At 35.0% G+C, this 18,323-nt stretch overlaps 1 protein-coding gene across 1 annotated transcript in view; it reads left to right on the top strand.

The window, feature by feature from the left end:
- LOC104074194 (neurobeachin-like) overlaps positions 1 to 18,040 on the top strand; it is a gene marked incomplete at both ends in the record, with an annotated part of 49,225 nt that extends 31,185 nt beyond the window's left edge. Inside the window, 5 exons of the mRNA XM_009574245.1 lie at positions 2,293 to 2,490; positions 2,907 to 3,040; positions 14,425 to 14,533; positions 16,950 to 17,102; positions 17,872 to 18,040. Coding sequence (XP_009572540.1) covers positions 2,293 to 2,490; positions 2,907 to 3,040; positions 14,425 to 14,533; positions 16,950 to 17,102; positions 17,872 to 18,040 — 763 coding nt within the window. The remainder of the gene's footprint in view (positions 1 to 2,292; positions 2,491 to 2,906; positions 3,041 to 14,424; positions 14,534 to 16,949; positions 17,103 to 17,871) is intronic.
- Positions 18,041 to 18,323: the final 283 nt, after the last annotated feature.

The following is an 18,323-nucleotide window of genomic DNA, read 5'->3' as shown; positions in this document are numbered from 1 at the left end:
ATTTTGTGTGTGTTTGTATTTGCGTGCATGAATGCATTTTTACTCCAACCTTCGTACATGACAAAAAGATTGATACTGCAACATTGATCAAGGGCAAACTCAGATGCAGCAACATATGCAATAATCTGATAACTTGTTTTGAAATGTGTATGGGAGGGTTCAGAGGAGTGGTGCAGACTTGACAGGGCTATTAGGACAGGGCTTTGTTGAAATATCCCTTTATAAACAGCACCAAACACTGCTATCAGATGCATCTCTTCCTCCCACATTATCTTCCTGGCCACCTAGAGCCAGTTGCCCAGGACCGTGTCTTTGAATACATCTGAAGATGGAGACTCTACCACCTTGCTGGGCACCCTCACAGTGAAAAAGTGCTTCCTGATGTTCAGAGGGAACCTCCTGTGTTTCAGTTTGTACCCATTGCCTCTTGTCCTGTCACTGGGCACCACTGAGAAGAGCCTGACTCCATCTTCTTTGCACCTTCCCTTCAGATATTTATACACATTGATGAGATCCCCCTGAGGCTTCTTTTCTGCAGGCTGAACAGTCCCAGCTCTCTCAGCCTTTCCTCGTAGGAGAGATGCTCCAGTCACTTTGTGATTTTAGTGGCCCTTCATTGGACTTTCTCCAGTAAGTCTATGGCGCTCTTGTACTGGGGAGCCCAGAACTCCAGGTGTGGCCTCATCAGTGCTGAGTAGAGGGGAAGGATCACCTCCCTCCAGCTGCTGGCACCACTCCTCCTAATGCAACTAAAGATAACATTATCCTTCTTTGCCAAACGTAGATTAAACCACTGACTTCCCATTCACTTAGTTTTGCCCTTCCTACTTGCATTCTCTGTTATGGTACCTGCATCTCATACATTTTCAGCATGGCATTGCTGCCTCCCTTCTGCTTGACACCACCAAGCATGGGACAGGGCTGGCTGACAGATCTACTTCCAAGGGTTCTCCAGCAGCTGCAGTCAGGTGCCCAGTCTACTCAGTCTACATCAATCTTACAACCCACATACAAATGGATGCTTGTCACAAGACCTTATATTGCCATGTGTCAGTCACTTGAGCAGATGCGCTTTCCGATCATTTGGCTGTAGGCAAGAGAGTTTTGTCAGGGTTTCCAGCAGCCTTGAGAGCTTTGCAAAAGCTGGATGGGTTTTATGGGTTTACATAATCAGTAGGAACCTGTAATTTGTTTGGAAAGAGCAGCTGATAGCCTATAAGTTGCCTATTTTAATTCTTCTAACCCAGATAACCAAAACCCTAGTGATAGTACTTTCAATAGTTTCATGATGTAGGATTTCGTACTGTGTGGAGGGAGGGAGGGAAAGATTTGGTAGGACCAAAGGGCTAAAGAGAATTGTGATTGCTATATGCAGTGAAAACAAGCAAAATGATTCATAATTAACCTCAGCATTTAATTATTTTAAACTGAGTAAAGATTTTAGAAATGTAACATATTATATATATATTGCATTAATTAAATGATGGTCATTTCTAACAAATTTGCATTACTTGTGTCAGTACAGCACTGTGTGTTACTATTAGTTGTCTTTTTGCCATTGTCAAATGATTGTTACATGCAAAAGTAGTTATGTGCCAAGTAAATCTGACAACGCTTTGCAGAAAGGCAGAAATCTATCTTGTGCTTGATTGATTTGTCAGTGTTGCCAGAAAACCTAAGATCAGATAATAGAAATTTTCAGTCTTTTTTTGTAAAAGCTTTGAGTTTGAGCATCATTAATTTGAAATATGGCATTTATAATTTTATTTGGATTTTTTTTTAGTGTAAGTAGCTTGTTTATGTATACTCCTGACTGTTAATGAAGCATGGGTTTTAATGCTGTTTAAAAATAACTATTCCTTTAATCAAAATGGTATAGGATTTGATATTCTAATTCAAGTGAGTTTATATAAACTAAAATACAAGGCATTTAATTTGTTCTTTATTTTTAATGCATTGTATGCTCAATTTTTTATTTTAACATATTTATAGCTGTTTAATGTGACACATTTCTTCCAGATACTTACTTCTGAAACTTGTTAACACTGATGCTGAAAGGAGAGAGAAATAATACTACATAAAATACCAAATATTATGTTAACATGTTGATGTGGAGTAGAGTAAATAAAAAAATTGTCTCATTGTTCTGTAGCATTAAACTACTGGAAAATTAAAACAAAGTTTAGCAGTTTCTATATTCCCTTTCAAGTCCAGTGTATCTTCTGCACATTTTGTGGCAATGATTTTGTCTAAAATATTTACTTTGTAAAACTTGTGTTTCTTTTTTTTCAGAGCACATTCAAATTTAAATCTGAGAGTGACATTCATCTGGCTGAGCACCATAAACAAGTGCTATACGATGGGAAACTTGCAAGTAGCATTGCTTTTACTTATAATGCGAAGGCTACTGATGCTCAGCTATGCCTTGAATCCTCACCAAAGGAAAATCCTTCCATTTTTGTACACTCCCCCCATGCTCTTATGCTTCAGGTTGGTGCTACTATATTGATGTTCTGTGATTACTGTTAGCTCAAGATCATTTGGATAATAAAAGGATTTGTGTGCTAGTGTACAAAGAGATTGTTATTTTGTATTATTTCATCTCTTAATATACCTGTCACTTGAACTGTTCTTCTAGAGAAAAAATTTATTTCTTCATTAAGAAATATATATTTTATACCATAAGGCACAGTTTGCCACGTTACTGAAGTTCTTCTGTTTAATGTTTGCCTTTAAGTATAGTGATTATAATTGAAACATAAGTAATGAAACTAAGTTAAAACAAGTCTGATTTAGTTTGCACTCAAGTCAGTGTTAAAAGTGTTCCCAAGTTATGTTTGTAACTGTCCTTTAAAATTGAGATTAACTGAGGTTTTTCCTTTTATTTATTTATTTTATTAATTTAGGATGTGAAAGCTATCGTAACCCACTCCATTCATAGTGCAATTCATTCCATTGGAGGGATTCAAGTTCTTTTTCCTCTCTTTGCCCAGTTAGACAATCGACAGCTGCACGACAGTCAGGTGGAAACGACAGTTTGGTAAGCTTCTTTCAAGCAAGATAAAAACTAAATTAAGCTAAGAATGTTTCTGGTTTTGTAGTGGGAATGTTTGATTTGTTTTCTTTTGTAAATGCTGTGACTTACATTTTACCCTTGTTTCTTTGAAAATAATATTACTGTTTTAAAAGTAGTTTACTGTAGAGATGTATAAATTGTATTAATCTGATGAGATTCCAGATAGAACTGGCATAAAATTGATTGGATAAAATAATGAATTCAAATCACTCTAGAGTCTTTAAGGATAGTTTTGTGACAGTTCTTGCAACTTCTAAAAGAAACTTTTACTTGACAGTGCAATGCTGTTTACTTTCCCAAAGACTGTGTCGTTTGAATTCATATTTAATAACATTCAAAATTAACGAAAGATATCTCCTTCCATATTAATACATGGTCAGAAAGTCATAGAGCTCTTATCAGTTATTTTGTGGCCATGTTACAATTGCAACAGTGACTGGGGACACACCAAGAAAGTTTTAAACAGGGGCACGTGAAGTCTCTGCTCTGATACTGTGGAAGTAACCCCTAGGTTGAAAAGCCTGCACAGAAGTTAGATGAATGCTGCCGTGTGTAGCCTGCAAAAGGGCTGCTTAGGAGTCTGTCAGTACCCACACTGACTTGTTCAAAGCTAGCTCAGTTGTAGTTACTTTTGCAAAGAAGATCTCTTGCCACCTGCTTGTCAGGGCAGGCTCCTATTCTAGTGGCAACACAAGATGTCTAAACTTGTCAGAGCAAAGTGTGTGGCCTAAACCTCTGGAGGTAACAAAACTGAAAAGGTAATGCTGAAGAACTGGCACGGTGTTTCCCTGTAGGATGGTATGTAACCAAAACCTGCTAGAAAACAGTGTTTAGGGGCAACATAAGCTGACTCTTGTATTTGAATAAATTTACAAAATAGGTGCATAATTCAGAGTACACGGCTTATTTTCCTGCTTAGAATATTCTGCTATTAATTATTCTGGATATTTCCTATTGCATTAGATAGTTCAGTAATAAATTAGTTAACTGAAAAATTATTAAATAATACGAAAATTGCCAACAATTTTGAAAAATTTAACTGAAAGTGATACATTGGTATAATTTCTCATAAGAGATCACTTGTCTCAATCTACTTTAAAAAATTCATCAATCTGGTAATTTGATGAAGTTTTGTCAGTCATCTCTTTTCCCCTTTGGTAACTCAAATGTATGTAGCCAAGGTGGCTGCTGGTTTTTATTTGTTTCTGTAGTGTGAAAAGTTAATGTGTTTCATGAGAATATTTTAGTACAATGTTAGAAGTAATACCACAGTCTTAAAAATAACGAATTCTACGTCCAAGCAGTATAGTGGTGCAAATTATTTCATTCAGTGTTAAAGACAGAAAAGCTGGTTGTGTATTGGCTCACATGGGATATTTACTTTTTTGTAGTCTGCTTTCCAGTATGAGCTTTGTAGTGAAGTATTGTAAAGTAAGGGGAATAAAAAAAACAACGCTCGGTTTGAAATAAATTTGGAAAAAAAATCCCTGTATATTTTTATTTACTGGCACAGCAGTCAGCAAAAATACTTTAAGGAAGATTATGTGTGTATGTGCCCATATATATGAATAAAATATATGTTAAATTCATTAATGAGCTGAGTCTGTAATAAATGATAAAGCAGTAACTAAGTGTTTAAAAATGGAGAGTTAATATAATGTAAGTTTTGTAAGTCGAGATAAAGACTAATTCTCCCAAGTGTGTGGTCTTTCCAGTGAGTGAGAACATTCATAAAGTTAAATTTAAAATGTACAGAACATTTCTGGAGTTAGTTGAACTGTAAGTAGGGAAAAAAAAAAGTTGTTCTTGAATAAATCAATGCATTTCTTCTATAATTAGATTATATTCTAAAAAGAGATCTGTAATTCATTATGCTATATGATTGTACAAAGGCATAATACAAAAAGATGTGATCCTAACTCAAGAACACATTCAAAAGATTTTTAAGCAAATGGCTGCTTAATGAGATGTAGCTTAAATGTTGAATTACCATGGTTTTGGTGTATGTGCATTATATTCTTATATTTAAGTTAATAGGGCGTAGATATTGAGAAAAATAATAGTTTAAGTGAACAAGGAAGTAGGCAAATAAAGGAATAAAAGAATTCTGGGGACAAAGAAAGGAGATAATGAGGAAAGGGGGCTAAACGTGAAAAACAGGGCTACGTTTAAGATTAATTTGTGGAGTGGAATAAGGGAAGTATACTTACTGAGTCCTTTCCTTCTTTCCCCTTGTTTTTTAGACGATCCTCTCTTTTTTTGTTTCTTTCCAAAATGCAGTTGTTGAACTGTATCTGATACTTGTTTATACCCTTCTTACTTATGAAAATATATCTACGACAGCAACAGAGGGCAGCACCGCTTCTTTCTGAAAAGTAGTTGGCGTTCAGCCATTACAGTCTATGTATTTTTATAAGCAGATAATCTTTATGCCACTTTGCCAAAAAAATAAAAAGTCCAGATGATGCTTGATGACAGCAGACCATTATGTTTGTAAAGGCTTACTGTGGCTGTAGAATTTATTTCTTTCTGGTGGCCAACTGGGGGGAATCAGAGGTTGTCCCTTGAACAGCTGTGCTGCCTTTCATCTTAATGTGTTCCTGGGAGGTGGGAAGTATAAATAGCTTGATACCCCAGTGTAAGTGTCCTAGGTTTCCAGACTACTTTTCTGAATCCTTCTCACCTCCATCTCTCCTGCACATATCAAAATCTGTTTAATAAGTTCAAGGTTCTCAATTATTTGTTTAATTGTTTTTTGAACATTAGAAGGGGTTTGTTAACAAGACTATGAGGGAACACCTTGCTTTTTAATCGTCTTGATCCACTTACAATTTTAATCTTTTCTAAATTAATAGATTCATTGTAAATAAAATTTTAAATTATAAAGCAGGGAAATATGGATATAGCAACTTTGTGGTTTAATGGTATTCTTTGTAAATGTTCTTTATTCCTGTAATATGTATATCCCTGTGTGCCTTATCTACATCTTCCATGAGACCAAGTATTGAAATAACCTACAGTTCTGCTTTTGAAGCACTGTATAGATTCTTATGCTCTCATACACTGAAATTAAAAGAATGGAAACAGTTCATATCGTAAGTATGTTTTCTTAGATTAAGTGATGCACCTGCTATTCAGGAGAGTGGTCCCTCAAATAGAATGTCAAGACTGCTACTTTTCATCCTGCTTTTCAGTACTGTGGTTAGAATAGAAAATTTAGCAGTTTAGGTCAATAAGGTGCTTATGTAATAAAAAGAAATACAGAGTGCTTTTTTCTGTTATGATACTGTTGTTGTTACCTATGATTATAGTATATGCGTAATATAATAGGAAGGACTTGCTTTGTTCACTTGTGGTCTCTCATGTATGGTTTTGAATTCATTTGGGTTTGCTGAGCACTGACATACAGACTGATTCTGACAAGGTATTGGGTGCGCAGTCTTTGGCACTGACCCAATTCCATCACAGAATAAATAACAAGTGCTAATTCAGATGAGATTGTTGCCTTGGACTGCATCATATTCGGAAAATATTTGAAAGTAGAAGGAGCTGTAGCTGTTTGCTTAAATAGATGAAGTTATTCCAAGAATTCTTTTATATACTTATTCTAGAAGTTACTAACTGGATTTGCTAGATCGCATACACCATACAAAAAAAATTAAAAATACTTTTACTGTTTATCATACTAAATAAATGCAATACCTAGGCCCACCTTAACTTTCTTAAAGGTGATATATACACCCACCTGAAATTTCTAGCAAAGTAAACGTAGGCATCTTTTCAGTCAGTTTTATTACTGACATTATTTTCACCCTTTAATATAGGTAGCCCTGTTACAGAGTATATTGCCCACCCATTGTGAGTAAGTCAGTGAAATGGAAACAATAATATTTCAACTCCTGTTCGTCATCTTTTCCTGTAAATGTTGTGTGTATTTTGATCAATTAATATTTTGTACTCATTCTTTTTAGTATTTTTTATATTCAAATGATGACTTTTTGAGTTCCTGTCTGTAACTAGCAGTGTTGCTGCATCTACTTTTTGGTAGATGAATAGTTTGATAGGAAATAGGCAGTTTTCCTATCAGTTTCCACACACAGGAAATAGCACAGCTTGATAGGAAATACAATTTGATGTCTTGATTTTTTTGTTAGCTTAATATGAAAAATCTGTGAGTTTCCAATAATTCTTAATAATGTTATTAGTTTAATTGAATTTATCTTTAAGATCATGGTAGCAAATAAGATGAATGCCAAGTAGTATCCTACCTACCTAAGCTGAACTCTTCTACTGTCTTTCAAGAATTTTCTTGTTTGCCACAGCTGGCCCAGGTATTTAAACTTGAGAGTGGGTACAAAAGTCATCCTTTCCAAGGTCGTTGCATTTACCTTTGTGCCTCTGATGGAGAGCCAAGGTTCCAGTCCACCCCTGCCTCCAGTCTACAATTTAGAGTTTGCAGAGTTGGGTGCTGATAACCCTCTCCTCATGCATTTCGAAGGGAAGAAGGCTGAATATCGCACCTGAAATTTCAAGTCTCTAGTATAACCTAGCTGTGCTCAGATGAAATCAGTTGTACTGGAATCTTCCCAGACTGTGACGGTAGGAATGTGACTTGCCAAATCAGACTGCCTGGACGATAGTTTATAGTGAAAATACAGTCACTGTATCATGTGGTAGAAATCCTTTGTAAACTCTCAAACTGCAGTATCTCCACATACTCCAGAAGATCCAGGAACTATCAAGGGTGGGTAATTTATGACTGGAGCCTGTGTCCCAAAATGTTATGCCTGTAAGCAGAGGTGTGTAATGTCTTGCCTCTCTAGTTCTCCCATGCAATGCCTATTCATCTGACTCGTGTTTAGTGGCATCAGTTTGGATGAAACACGTTTAATAGTCTTCTCTTATTGTCCTCGTCATATGTTATAAGAAAAAGAAGTGGAAAAGCGAAAAGAAAGAACTAGTTTCCTCTTTCTCTCCAACAAGCTTACAGAAAGAAAAAAGGTAGTTAAACTGGAAGCTAAGGAACCACTTTAGAGAGTTGCTGTAGCTGTAGCTCATGGGAACTTCCTCTCCATCCCCACCATCTTTCCGCGTCTCTTCTGCTCTGAGTTTATCTTACGTCCAGCCTGGTTAGGGGAATCCTTTTTGGCTTTGCAGCACACAGGCTTTAGTGGCCATGACTGCATAAATACGAATGAATGAATATGAGTAATTAGTAATGTAGCAGCAGAACAATTGACTGCATTAAAACATGCACAAGTGTTTGATTTCATGCTTTAGCAGTGAATATACCTTGATGAAAATCCCTTTTTGTATTCCCAACCTGTACTATAAGTGCAGTTTCTGAAAATCATGAAAAAAACAGTTTTTTTCTGAAAAAACAGTTTCTGAAATCCATGCTTACCCTTTGTGCTTTGATTTTCTTCTTGAAGCAATGAAGTAAGGAAGTGGAGATCATCTCACATCTTCTGTGCATCAAAATATATTGCTAATATATTGCTAACGCTTCTCCCTGAGGATTTCTAAGTCCATATTATGAAACACTTAGTAAATATTCTGATGAATTACTTGATGAATCAGCCAAACTAATTTAAAACTGTTTGCTAACAATGAGATGTAATGGGCAGCCAGCAGACAAAGAGTAATAATAATGATAATTTATGTCAATACAGCCAGTATTGCATTTTGAATTGAAGTTAAGGGGCAAGTACCTTTTGTTTAAAAAGAAAACATTAATTGTTGCTGTATGATTTTCCTTAGTACCACTTCATCTGTTTATTCTAAGATTAGTTTTCAAAAGTTATCATATTAACAGCCTGTGATGGAGATGATCATACGATCCATTTGTCTTATTTTGGAAAAGCTGGAAATACAAATGGAATTAGTTTATAAAGGATCCTTCCCAAAGATAATCAGACAGAACAAATACCTGCATCATTCTCTTTTACATAGCCTCTTCAAGTTAAATAATCTGTTATTAATCAACATACTTAGATCTTTATAGCTACATGCCAACTTTAATTAAAGGTGCCTTTTGTAAAGCACAATCCAGATAACTTCGTAATACACAATCCAAGATGAAACTTAAAGTAATTAAGGTAAATTTTTCAGAGAAAATTATCATGTGAAAGAGTAGACTGGAGAAATTGATCTATGTAGTGATTAAAAAAAAAAAAAAACCAAAAAAAACAACAGCAAAGAAAACCCTAGACAAATTTCACTTTTATCCTAGTGGTTCCTGACTTCTGGGGTTTTCTTTATTCCTCCAAAGCCTTTGTCATCTAAGTTTATTTGAATGTATGACTGATGTTCCTAATAGGATGCTTCATTTGTAAGTGAAGTCATAGAAACTCATTTCATAAGAATAGTTTATCTAAATTGTCCTGTATTTTAGCTCCACAAAACAGTAATAATTGTTCGCTTAGTGGGAACTACCAGTCAATTTAGAATTTGACAAAGGCAGCTCTTTCTTGTTCGATGATTGTCATAGCATAAAGACTTCGTAACCCTGGGATTTCCACTGTGAGTTTCTTTTACATATAATATGAAAAGGTTCTTTAAATACCCATAGATATAAATGGGCAGTGAAAATAAAATATTTATTTATGTGTGTAATTATTCTTAATTTTAATGAAGAAGGAAGTGTCATATTTTGGAATTTTGAAGACTGTTATCTACAGAAGCCGTTGTTTTTGTGAATATCTGTAGTATATTTTTTATTTAAGGAGTAACATTGCATGACTGTTGACTGAAGATTGTGATGCTGAAACATTATAATGTTGAAACATGATGAACTATTGAAACATAATAGTTATTCATATTATATCTATATATTTAGATGAATGAAATAAGCTAGGTGGTATTTGTAATTTCACAGTGCACATCATAAGAATAACTGTCTGAATTATAAGTAGGGAGGGACTTCACAAATTTAATAAATATGCATAGACATGAAAGCATTCTTAAGAACATCTTCCAGTCAGACAGTGTATGCTGTGAACACCAATCCTGTTTTATTTATAAAAAAAAAAATAAATTTTTTTTTAAGTCTTCACAAGGGACATGTATGTTTGAGGGGAAAATCAGGCAATGCTGTAACAATGTAGTTAGTCTTCAGTTTTTTACGTAACAGTATTCCAGAGACTTACTGCCTCTACAATATGCTAATTATAGAATAAGCAGTATCATAACCATTGGAAATACAGCATCTTCATGTTTTGGTCTGCAACCTTTTTTTTTTCTGCTTCTTAATAATGGAAAACTGCTGGAAAAATTTTGTCCTGAAATTAATCATATTTTCAGTAGAAATCATAATTCTGTCTTATTTAGTTTTGGTTGACATATATACTTTTATTGTGTATCTGTATCTTAGCTGCACTGCAGAAAAACTGATCTGTTCTAGGCAGGGCGTGATATAGAGGAGATGTAGGAATGGGCTGAAGTATCCTTTATATTTGCCTTTGTATCTAGGGGAGTTGAAAATAGGCAAGAATGGAGAGAAATTTTGTATGGCAGTGCACAGAATTTTGCAAGTTTAATGTGAGCCCTGCAGCAATCCGATGCATTTTAGTTACTGGTAAGTTTGTTAAATTCTGTTTGAAAAATTGTTCCTCTTAGAAGACAGTCTTCTAATCAATATTATTTCCCCTGTGTCAACAGCAACCTTTTTAAAAGCATAATTTTGGCAACCTGGTTCTGCTGATAAAAATTTTTATGTTTAAAATCTTCAGGTTTAATTTATTTTCAGCTGCCAAGATGACTACATAAATTGACTATCCTTAGAAATATGTTAAAAGGTCTGGATACAATCCTCTAAATTGGGCAGTCAGTTCTCTAGAAGACTAAATTCTTAGAATGCAGTATTGAGGAGAAAAGATCCATTATGTCAGTATGGATTTTTTTTTTTTTAATACATATATATACACATACACGCACACACTTAAGTGTTTGCTTGAGGTCAGTCTGAACATGTGGGGAAAGAGAAGTTTTGAAGAGGTTGGGAAAGCTTATCGGAGAATTGTTAACTGTTGGGTCTTTTCAGGCAGATTGAATGTTCTGTAGCATAAAGTATGTAAGATAGAGAGCATAACATGTAAAAACAGTGTTTTGTGCAACAGCTGTTATTAAGTGCAGTTTCATTCCCTCCTTCCTCCTCCAAAAAAGAAGTTTCACCTGAAACAAGTGTAAGCAAGATTTCTGGAAAAAAAATCAGACTAAGCATGTAATCTGTTTTCTGCCTGTCTCTGATCGTCATCTTCAGGTAGTAATAGCTTCAGTACTGTATGTGCAGTGAGAATTTAAACACAGTTCCATTTTGATTTTACAGTTCTTCTATCAGTTAAAATATTACAGATCTTTTAATTACTTCATTTCCTGCATAATGATGTGGACAAACTGCTAGTTACATTTAATTATGGTGCTAATTTTCATCAATACTCTACAGTATTCACCTCAGACTTCATTGTGCCTCTACTATGTGACTGCCAAGTGGTTCTCCTTAACTGCTGCTTTTTCTGGTACTTGGAATTTTTTATGTACTTGAAGGTGTAAAGTGTAGTGATGCATTCACATGTGCTATCCCAAGGTTTGAATTACTATATACTACAGTCAACTCTGTTATTTATGGTGGCAATCTTGGATAATGCAGAAGGCTTAGAAGCTAGAGGTACTGCTTGCAGACCTGAGCTGACTTTGCAGAGCTGACTTGTGGTGTCCTTATGTGTCTGGTTCAATAGATGTTAAAAGCCATTTTGGACTTAGGAGAAGGCATAGCTCATTCACAAAAGTATTGGCTGAATTAATACGTTTTCCTGGAACTGGAAACATTGGCATCACTTTGCAGTGACAACTAAGGTAGCTCTTTGCAGAGCTAATGTGGGCAGGCAGGATTGATCAGCTCAGCCATACCCCACAGAAAGATGGTTAATATCTAAAAAGTGATATTTGGGCTCTATCTGCATCTGAATTAATAAACTTTGTTGATTCAGTCTTTCTTGCATAGAACCAGCTTGTATGTTTCTGTGTCTGTGGCATGGTTAAATATTAACTGGCCACTGATTATTTCTGAGTTGACTGGTGTGTTTTACGTATACTTAAAAAGAAGAAAAGAGAGAAAATCTTTGTTGTTAGGGTGTCAGTGTGTCTTATAACTTGTATTTGGAGTCCTATCAGAATTTCTAACAATTGCATAGAGATTGTATTAATATGAGATAGGAATAACTCCAGCCCATGACTTTACATCTAAATTCGTAGAATGGACAAATAAACTGCAGTACAAAGAAAAGGGCTTTTGATAAATCACTTATAGAAGTGGAAGTAGAACCTTTTAGGCTTAAATCTGGTGCCATGTTCATGGTATAACAGTCTTTTAAATTCACTTTAAGAATATTTTTTTATTTTTCAAGATAATACTAATAGTATGTATTATTGTAATTTAGGTCCTAATCCTGCAAAGATGTGTGTTGTTTCTTAACTTTATGCATAATGGGTTGTCCTCCTAAGTCATAAGGTTACTCATAAAGGATCATAGTAAGCACCATCTGTATGGAATTTTCTTTGACCTATTCAATTTTTTTAAAAAAAAGTTTCTAAATATAAATCTTCAACCCTTTACATGAGCTTCTTATGGATTGTCATGTAGTAAAAATGGTGAGTATCTTATTTTAGATGACAAGTACAATAGAAACTTTCAGTCGAGGTAAGAAAAAATTGATGCATATAACCTGGTTTGATATTGATGTGACAGCTTGACAGGCTGTTTTGGTAAAGGCTTTGGAGTGCTGTAAATGGATATTATCTGTGTTCTTTTACTGCTGACACTCTGTGGAGCATTCTGTATGTGATTTTAGGCTGATTATTGTGACCATTCAACAATGAAGCAAGACAAGGCACTATTTTATGTTCACAGCACGTACTTTGCCTACACTGTTTACTTTTCGCATGGCAGCCTTGCTCGCCAAATAGAATAAATCTTGTTTTCCTCAGCACATTGATTATTTTTTGGTGCTGGCATGGATTAACTCAACATTTATTTCAAAGTAAAAGATTGTATTTGGAGAGCAAGTGAACCTTTAGCTGACTACAGTAAGTAAAGTTGAAATTCATAAAATGCGGGTTGATCATTTCCTTTAATTCACTTTTTCATAGCAGCAACAGCCACACTTTTCACCTTTGCCTGTGCCCACCCCCTGTGTGAAAACCTTCATGGTTGCAGATATTTGTCAGTACAGCTAGGAATTGTTATACCTATTATATTTTTAGAAAAAGAATAATGACTTTATATGCAGTAGAATGCATTCTCTCATCTACCTTTTTGATATATTTGAGAAATCATTTTAAATGTTTCCTTTCTGTCATAATTTTTTTTTCTTTCTCCCTTTCCTCTGGGTTTCTCAGCAACAGATGAGTGTATTTTTGTTTCCCTCTCACCACCCAAGAGTCAATTGTGATTTTTCTCCCATGGTGCATTGATCTGTCATGTTTCCACTGTTGGTTTTCGTAACATAGTTTCACTTTCTTGCCAAGTCTGTCCCCTGAAGTCTTTCATATCTCTTCGGTTTTTAAACAGTAACCTTTTCTGAACACTTTTTTCCCTCTCCCTGTGCTTTCTGAACACCTTACTTACAGATACTGCTGGGATGGGCTGCTGGGTGATTTGCTTGTGGCCTCTGGAGTCTCTCTGTGCTTTCCTAGCTGGATGAAAGTGATTCTCAGCCTTTATTTTGTCAGGCCTAGATATTATTCTCATGTTTGGTCTGGAGAAAGTATGAAGGAAGCTCTTCACCCTGATGTTGTTCCACTATGGTTTGTGGTGGCCATTGTTGCCCGCATGCATGTTCAGCCATTTTATGCCTCATTTCTGTGGTAGTAGTGACTCCGGGGACTGAAAATGTGGAATGATTATATACCTGGTGGCTGCAAATTTTGCTGTTTAGCATAGTTAGTCTGGACGGTAAAATGGTTGACATGGCCCCTGCCTGCATCATTCTAGCACTGTCAGTTGGATCCCACTCATCATGTCCTCCCTCTTCCAACTGCAAAACCTTTGGCTAGAACTGCAAGTTGCAGGACTGGATATGTAAAACTTTGGATAGTCCTGGTCAAATCAGGAGAGCTGACAAAATGATTTTGCACTTCTATTTGAATATGAACTCCCACTCTTACCATTGTAATATGTGAACAATCATTGGAGAAATTTGTCAGAAAAAGTAAGATTTGTGTTCTTTCAAGGAATTGTTTACCACTTCAAGCCTGTTTCTGTTCACTTAATAGCTGGTGAATATTGAGAATGAAACAGATTGATTTTTGTACATTTGTAATCTGAAAAAATGCTTGTTCTTTATATGCAGTGCTACCCTATTGGCTTTCTTGGTTGAGCTTCTTAAGAGTTCAGTAGCCATGCAAGAGCAAATGCTTGGTGGAAAAGGCTTTCTAGTCATTGGCTACCTCCTTGAAAAGGTATGTTTGGACTTTTTTTTTATCTTTGTTCTTAGTATTTCTACTGTCATTGTGGTATTTTCAATCACTTAGCTCAAAGGACTGGTGGAATAAAACATATTGGTGTTACGAGATATTTTTGACTTGTAATACTTATAAGTTGTCTACAGGAGTCTTTTCATCTTCCTTATCCTCTTATATGCCAATATTCAAAGAATCAATTTTCTGGAGTTCATCCTGTTTGTCTAAGATATGCTTTTACTTTAGATCTATTTGTGTATCACTTTAATGTATTTTCATTTGTGTTTTTCCACTCTGTCCCCCAAACTCTCATTCAGGAAGGTTCTCTTGTTCCCAGTTTGTAACAAGCATATCACAGACATGTCATAATTTAGGTTTAAAATTCTTTTTTTGTGTATGTTAATAAAAATTAAGTTAATCCTCTGTGGCTCAGTTCTGAAATTGTTGAAATAGTTGTTCTGTGTTTTGAAGAAGAAAAACTGTAACATAATTTCATTTTGAAAGAAACAGTTGCAAGGGGCATTCCCTTTACTTACTTGTTTTCAGACATGATGAGCAGTTATTACAAAACTGAGGTTCAGTTCAGATGCTTGTCTGAGGAACACTACCTGCCTCCTGGCCCAAAGCCCTCACGTTACTGTGGTTTAATAATGTGAAAACAAACTACTGTACTAAGATAATAATACTTTTATGGTTGAATCTCATGGCTCTGACATTCCTGAATGTCTGCTACTGTATTTTTCATTAGCATGAGGTCAGTATAACAATCATTTGAGAAGAAGTTATGACCAGAGCTTTGTGTTGTCCGATGGTGAAATTAAATAACAATAATCTCACCTTTAAAGATGTACAGAATTTTGAAGAAGAATGATAAAAATTTCTCCCATTCTGCTCCCTATGTTATTTTCAGCTAGGGAAATACATTCTTATAGTAGAAAGACTTTACCTTTGCTGAAGTAATACCTAATAGCAGATTATTTTCTATGCTTCTATGTTTTCTGTACTAAGCAAGTGTGATTTAGAATGTTGAAGAGCTAGTCTAAGGTCGTTTTTTCCCAATGGTATGTTTTCTTGTGACATAACCGGAATGAATTATAAAGCTGTTAGCTCCAGTTCTGTAAGTTATACACAGGCAGGCTAGTGAGCCCTCGTGGAGTCCCGTTCTCCTGAATAGAGCACTATGGTTTACGCACATTGAATACATCAATTTAGAATGTTGTACATGAAATTAAAAAAAAAGTTTGTGTGCTATTCCAATTAACACCTGCTACAATCAATAAACTCAGGGTATGTGAATATTTAAAGGATTTTGATTGATTTCTGTCACACCATAATTTTTACAGCACATGCTGTTTTCTGGGGGTTTTTATGCTGTATTCTCCTTAGCTGCAGTTTTTCAAAAGGATGTATTTTATTTTTTCAGTATATGCTTATATTCAGTTGGCACACATGGCAGGAAAAAATCCTTTTGTTTCCTAGCCAGGCTCAATTTTATTATTTGTAAATTATCTGTTCTTCATTTGCATGTGATCAAGTAATTCAGAGAGGACAGAAAACTTTTTTTTTCCCCTGACTTGAACTTCAGAATAACATTTTTGTTCTTATTAGTTGCAGACTATTTATTGTGAATTGTGATGTAAAAGCCAAAGGAAACTCAGCATCCAGGCTGAACTTGTATTACTGAGAAATGGACTTCACTTCTAAAAATAACAAATCTGCATGTTCCCAGACTGTACTTACAGCATTAAAAGTAATTGGAACATTTTTTAGGAAAGGCAAGGGGAAGGATGTTTAGTGGTTTTTCCTATTAGTTCCTTTTGTAAACTTACTCTATAAAGAAGTTTGTCAAAGTCCGCATGCCATGTTACTGCATGGGAGCAGCTCTCAACAGTGATTTTATAGCATGTGCTATGAAACTGAAGGACTCTCTTGAACTTTGAGGAAACCTTGAACCCAAATCCTTCAGATACCTACTTAGGTTTAAGAAACAAAAGCAAGTCTACCAGTAATGTGTGTTTACATACTGGGAAACCCAATTTCAGTAAGACACATAATTAACTGAAGAAGAGTTAAGGATTTCAGACGAAGTTTTCAAGGCACTGTGCTATAAAATGTAGAATCCTGACTGGATTACAATAAAACAAAAAAGGAAAAAAAAAAAGAAAAAGGATTTAACCTCAGTTATTGATGAATATTTTTAACCTGTTAAATGTAGCCATTAGAAAGACCATGAATATTTTTAGAAAGTATAAGTTGCTGATATTTTTTCTTACTTTAATATTCAGTGACATAAAAACATACATGCATGTATTTAGTAAAGGTGAGTCTGGGTAAAATATCACGTCATATTTCTGCTGTAAGTATATTAAGGAAGAAGATTTTTCTTTCTTTGTTCTTTCTGATTATTTTTCCCCAGTCATCTAGAGTTCATATAACCAGAGCAGTTCTGGAACAATTTTTGTCATTTGCGAAGTATTTGGATGGATTGTCTCATGGAGCACCTCTATTGAAGCAATTATGTGATCACATTCTTTTTAATCCTGCTATCTGGATACATACCCCTGCAAAGGTAATGGTACACTTGAATGATATTATAACTCTCCTACAAGTATTCTTTTATATCATGGTACTCAGGTTTTTAATTTTTTAATTTTAAAACATGGTAATAACAAAGATTTTTTAGATCATGAAGTCTATACCCTGCTTAACTATATTCTCCAATGTCTTTTATAAGTTTCTAAAAGCAGTTCCATTCTTGCCTAAGATTCTGGCTAATTCTATCAAAAGACTGTTTCTAGAAACCTAGTCCCCTTTTCAGTGGCTGTGTTACATTGTTTTCCTAAAGATTAAGCATAAAAGTATGTAATTTTAATTGTAAACAAAAGGTAAGGTATCTTTTTTTACACACTGGCATAAACTTTGATTTTAATTTAAATTACGTATTTTGGTTTCATAAAAACTATAAAAAGTTATTGTTCATCTCTGGTGATAATGAATTAGTTGTTTTCCTAAATAATCACAGTTGAGGAATGTGGACCAAAGTGAAAAGTGGCAGGGTCCTAGAATGTAGCAATATACACTTTTAGTATAAAAAGACAAGGTAGAAAACAAACCAGGTTGTTTATCATGGCATAAATCATAGAATCATAGAAAATTTAGATTGGAAGGGACCTCTGGAGGTCATTCCAGATATCAGTCCAGTCCCTGCCCTAAGTGAAGTTGTTCGTAATTATTTTTTATTTTTTTATATCATATCCAGAGTATACCCTAAAAACCCTACAAATTAAAGTTATTAATGTATAACTTACATTTATGTGGATAACTATTTCATTCTTCAGGTGCAGTTGTCTTTGTATACCTACTTGTCAGCTGAATTCATTGGAACTGCTACGATCTATAACACCATACGCAGAGTAGGAACAGTACTGCAGTTAATGCACACACTGAAATACTACTACTGGGTGGTTAATCCTGCTGATAGCAGTGGCATTACTCCTAAAGGATTAGGTAAGTACAATGCATAAGAAAGAAAATATAGTCATTTCTTGCATAGGAAGATTTATGATGTACATGTATGAAAGCTCCTTGGATTGATCTGTAGACAAGGAGGTAATCGCAATAATTGGTACCAGTGGACAACAGTAGAAGAACTATGCAAGTACTTTTGGTGTATCATACACCTCTGATGATAATTCCTTATGTGCTTAGCTTAGCTCATGAAGCATTGAATGACAGCAACAACAAAATACAATAATACATACAGGCTAAATGCTGCATGTAACAGATGTGT

This window comes from Fulmarus glacialis, unplaced genomic scaffold (assembly GCF_000690835.1).
Source record: "Fulmarus glacialis isolate BGI_N327 unplaced genomic scaffold, ASM69083v1 scaffold10543, whole genome shotgun sequence".
Lineage (NCBI taxonomy): Eukaryota > Metazoa > Chordata > Aves > Procellariiformes > Procellariidae > Fulmarus > Fulmarus glacialis.
This window is presented reverse-complemented; position numbering and strand designations above follow the sequence as displayed.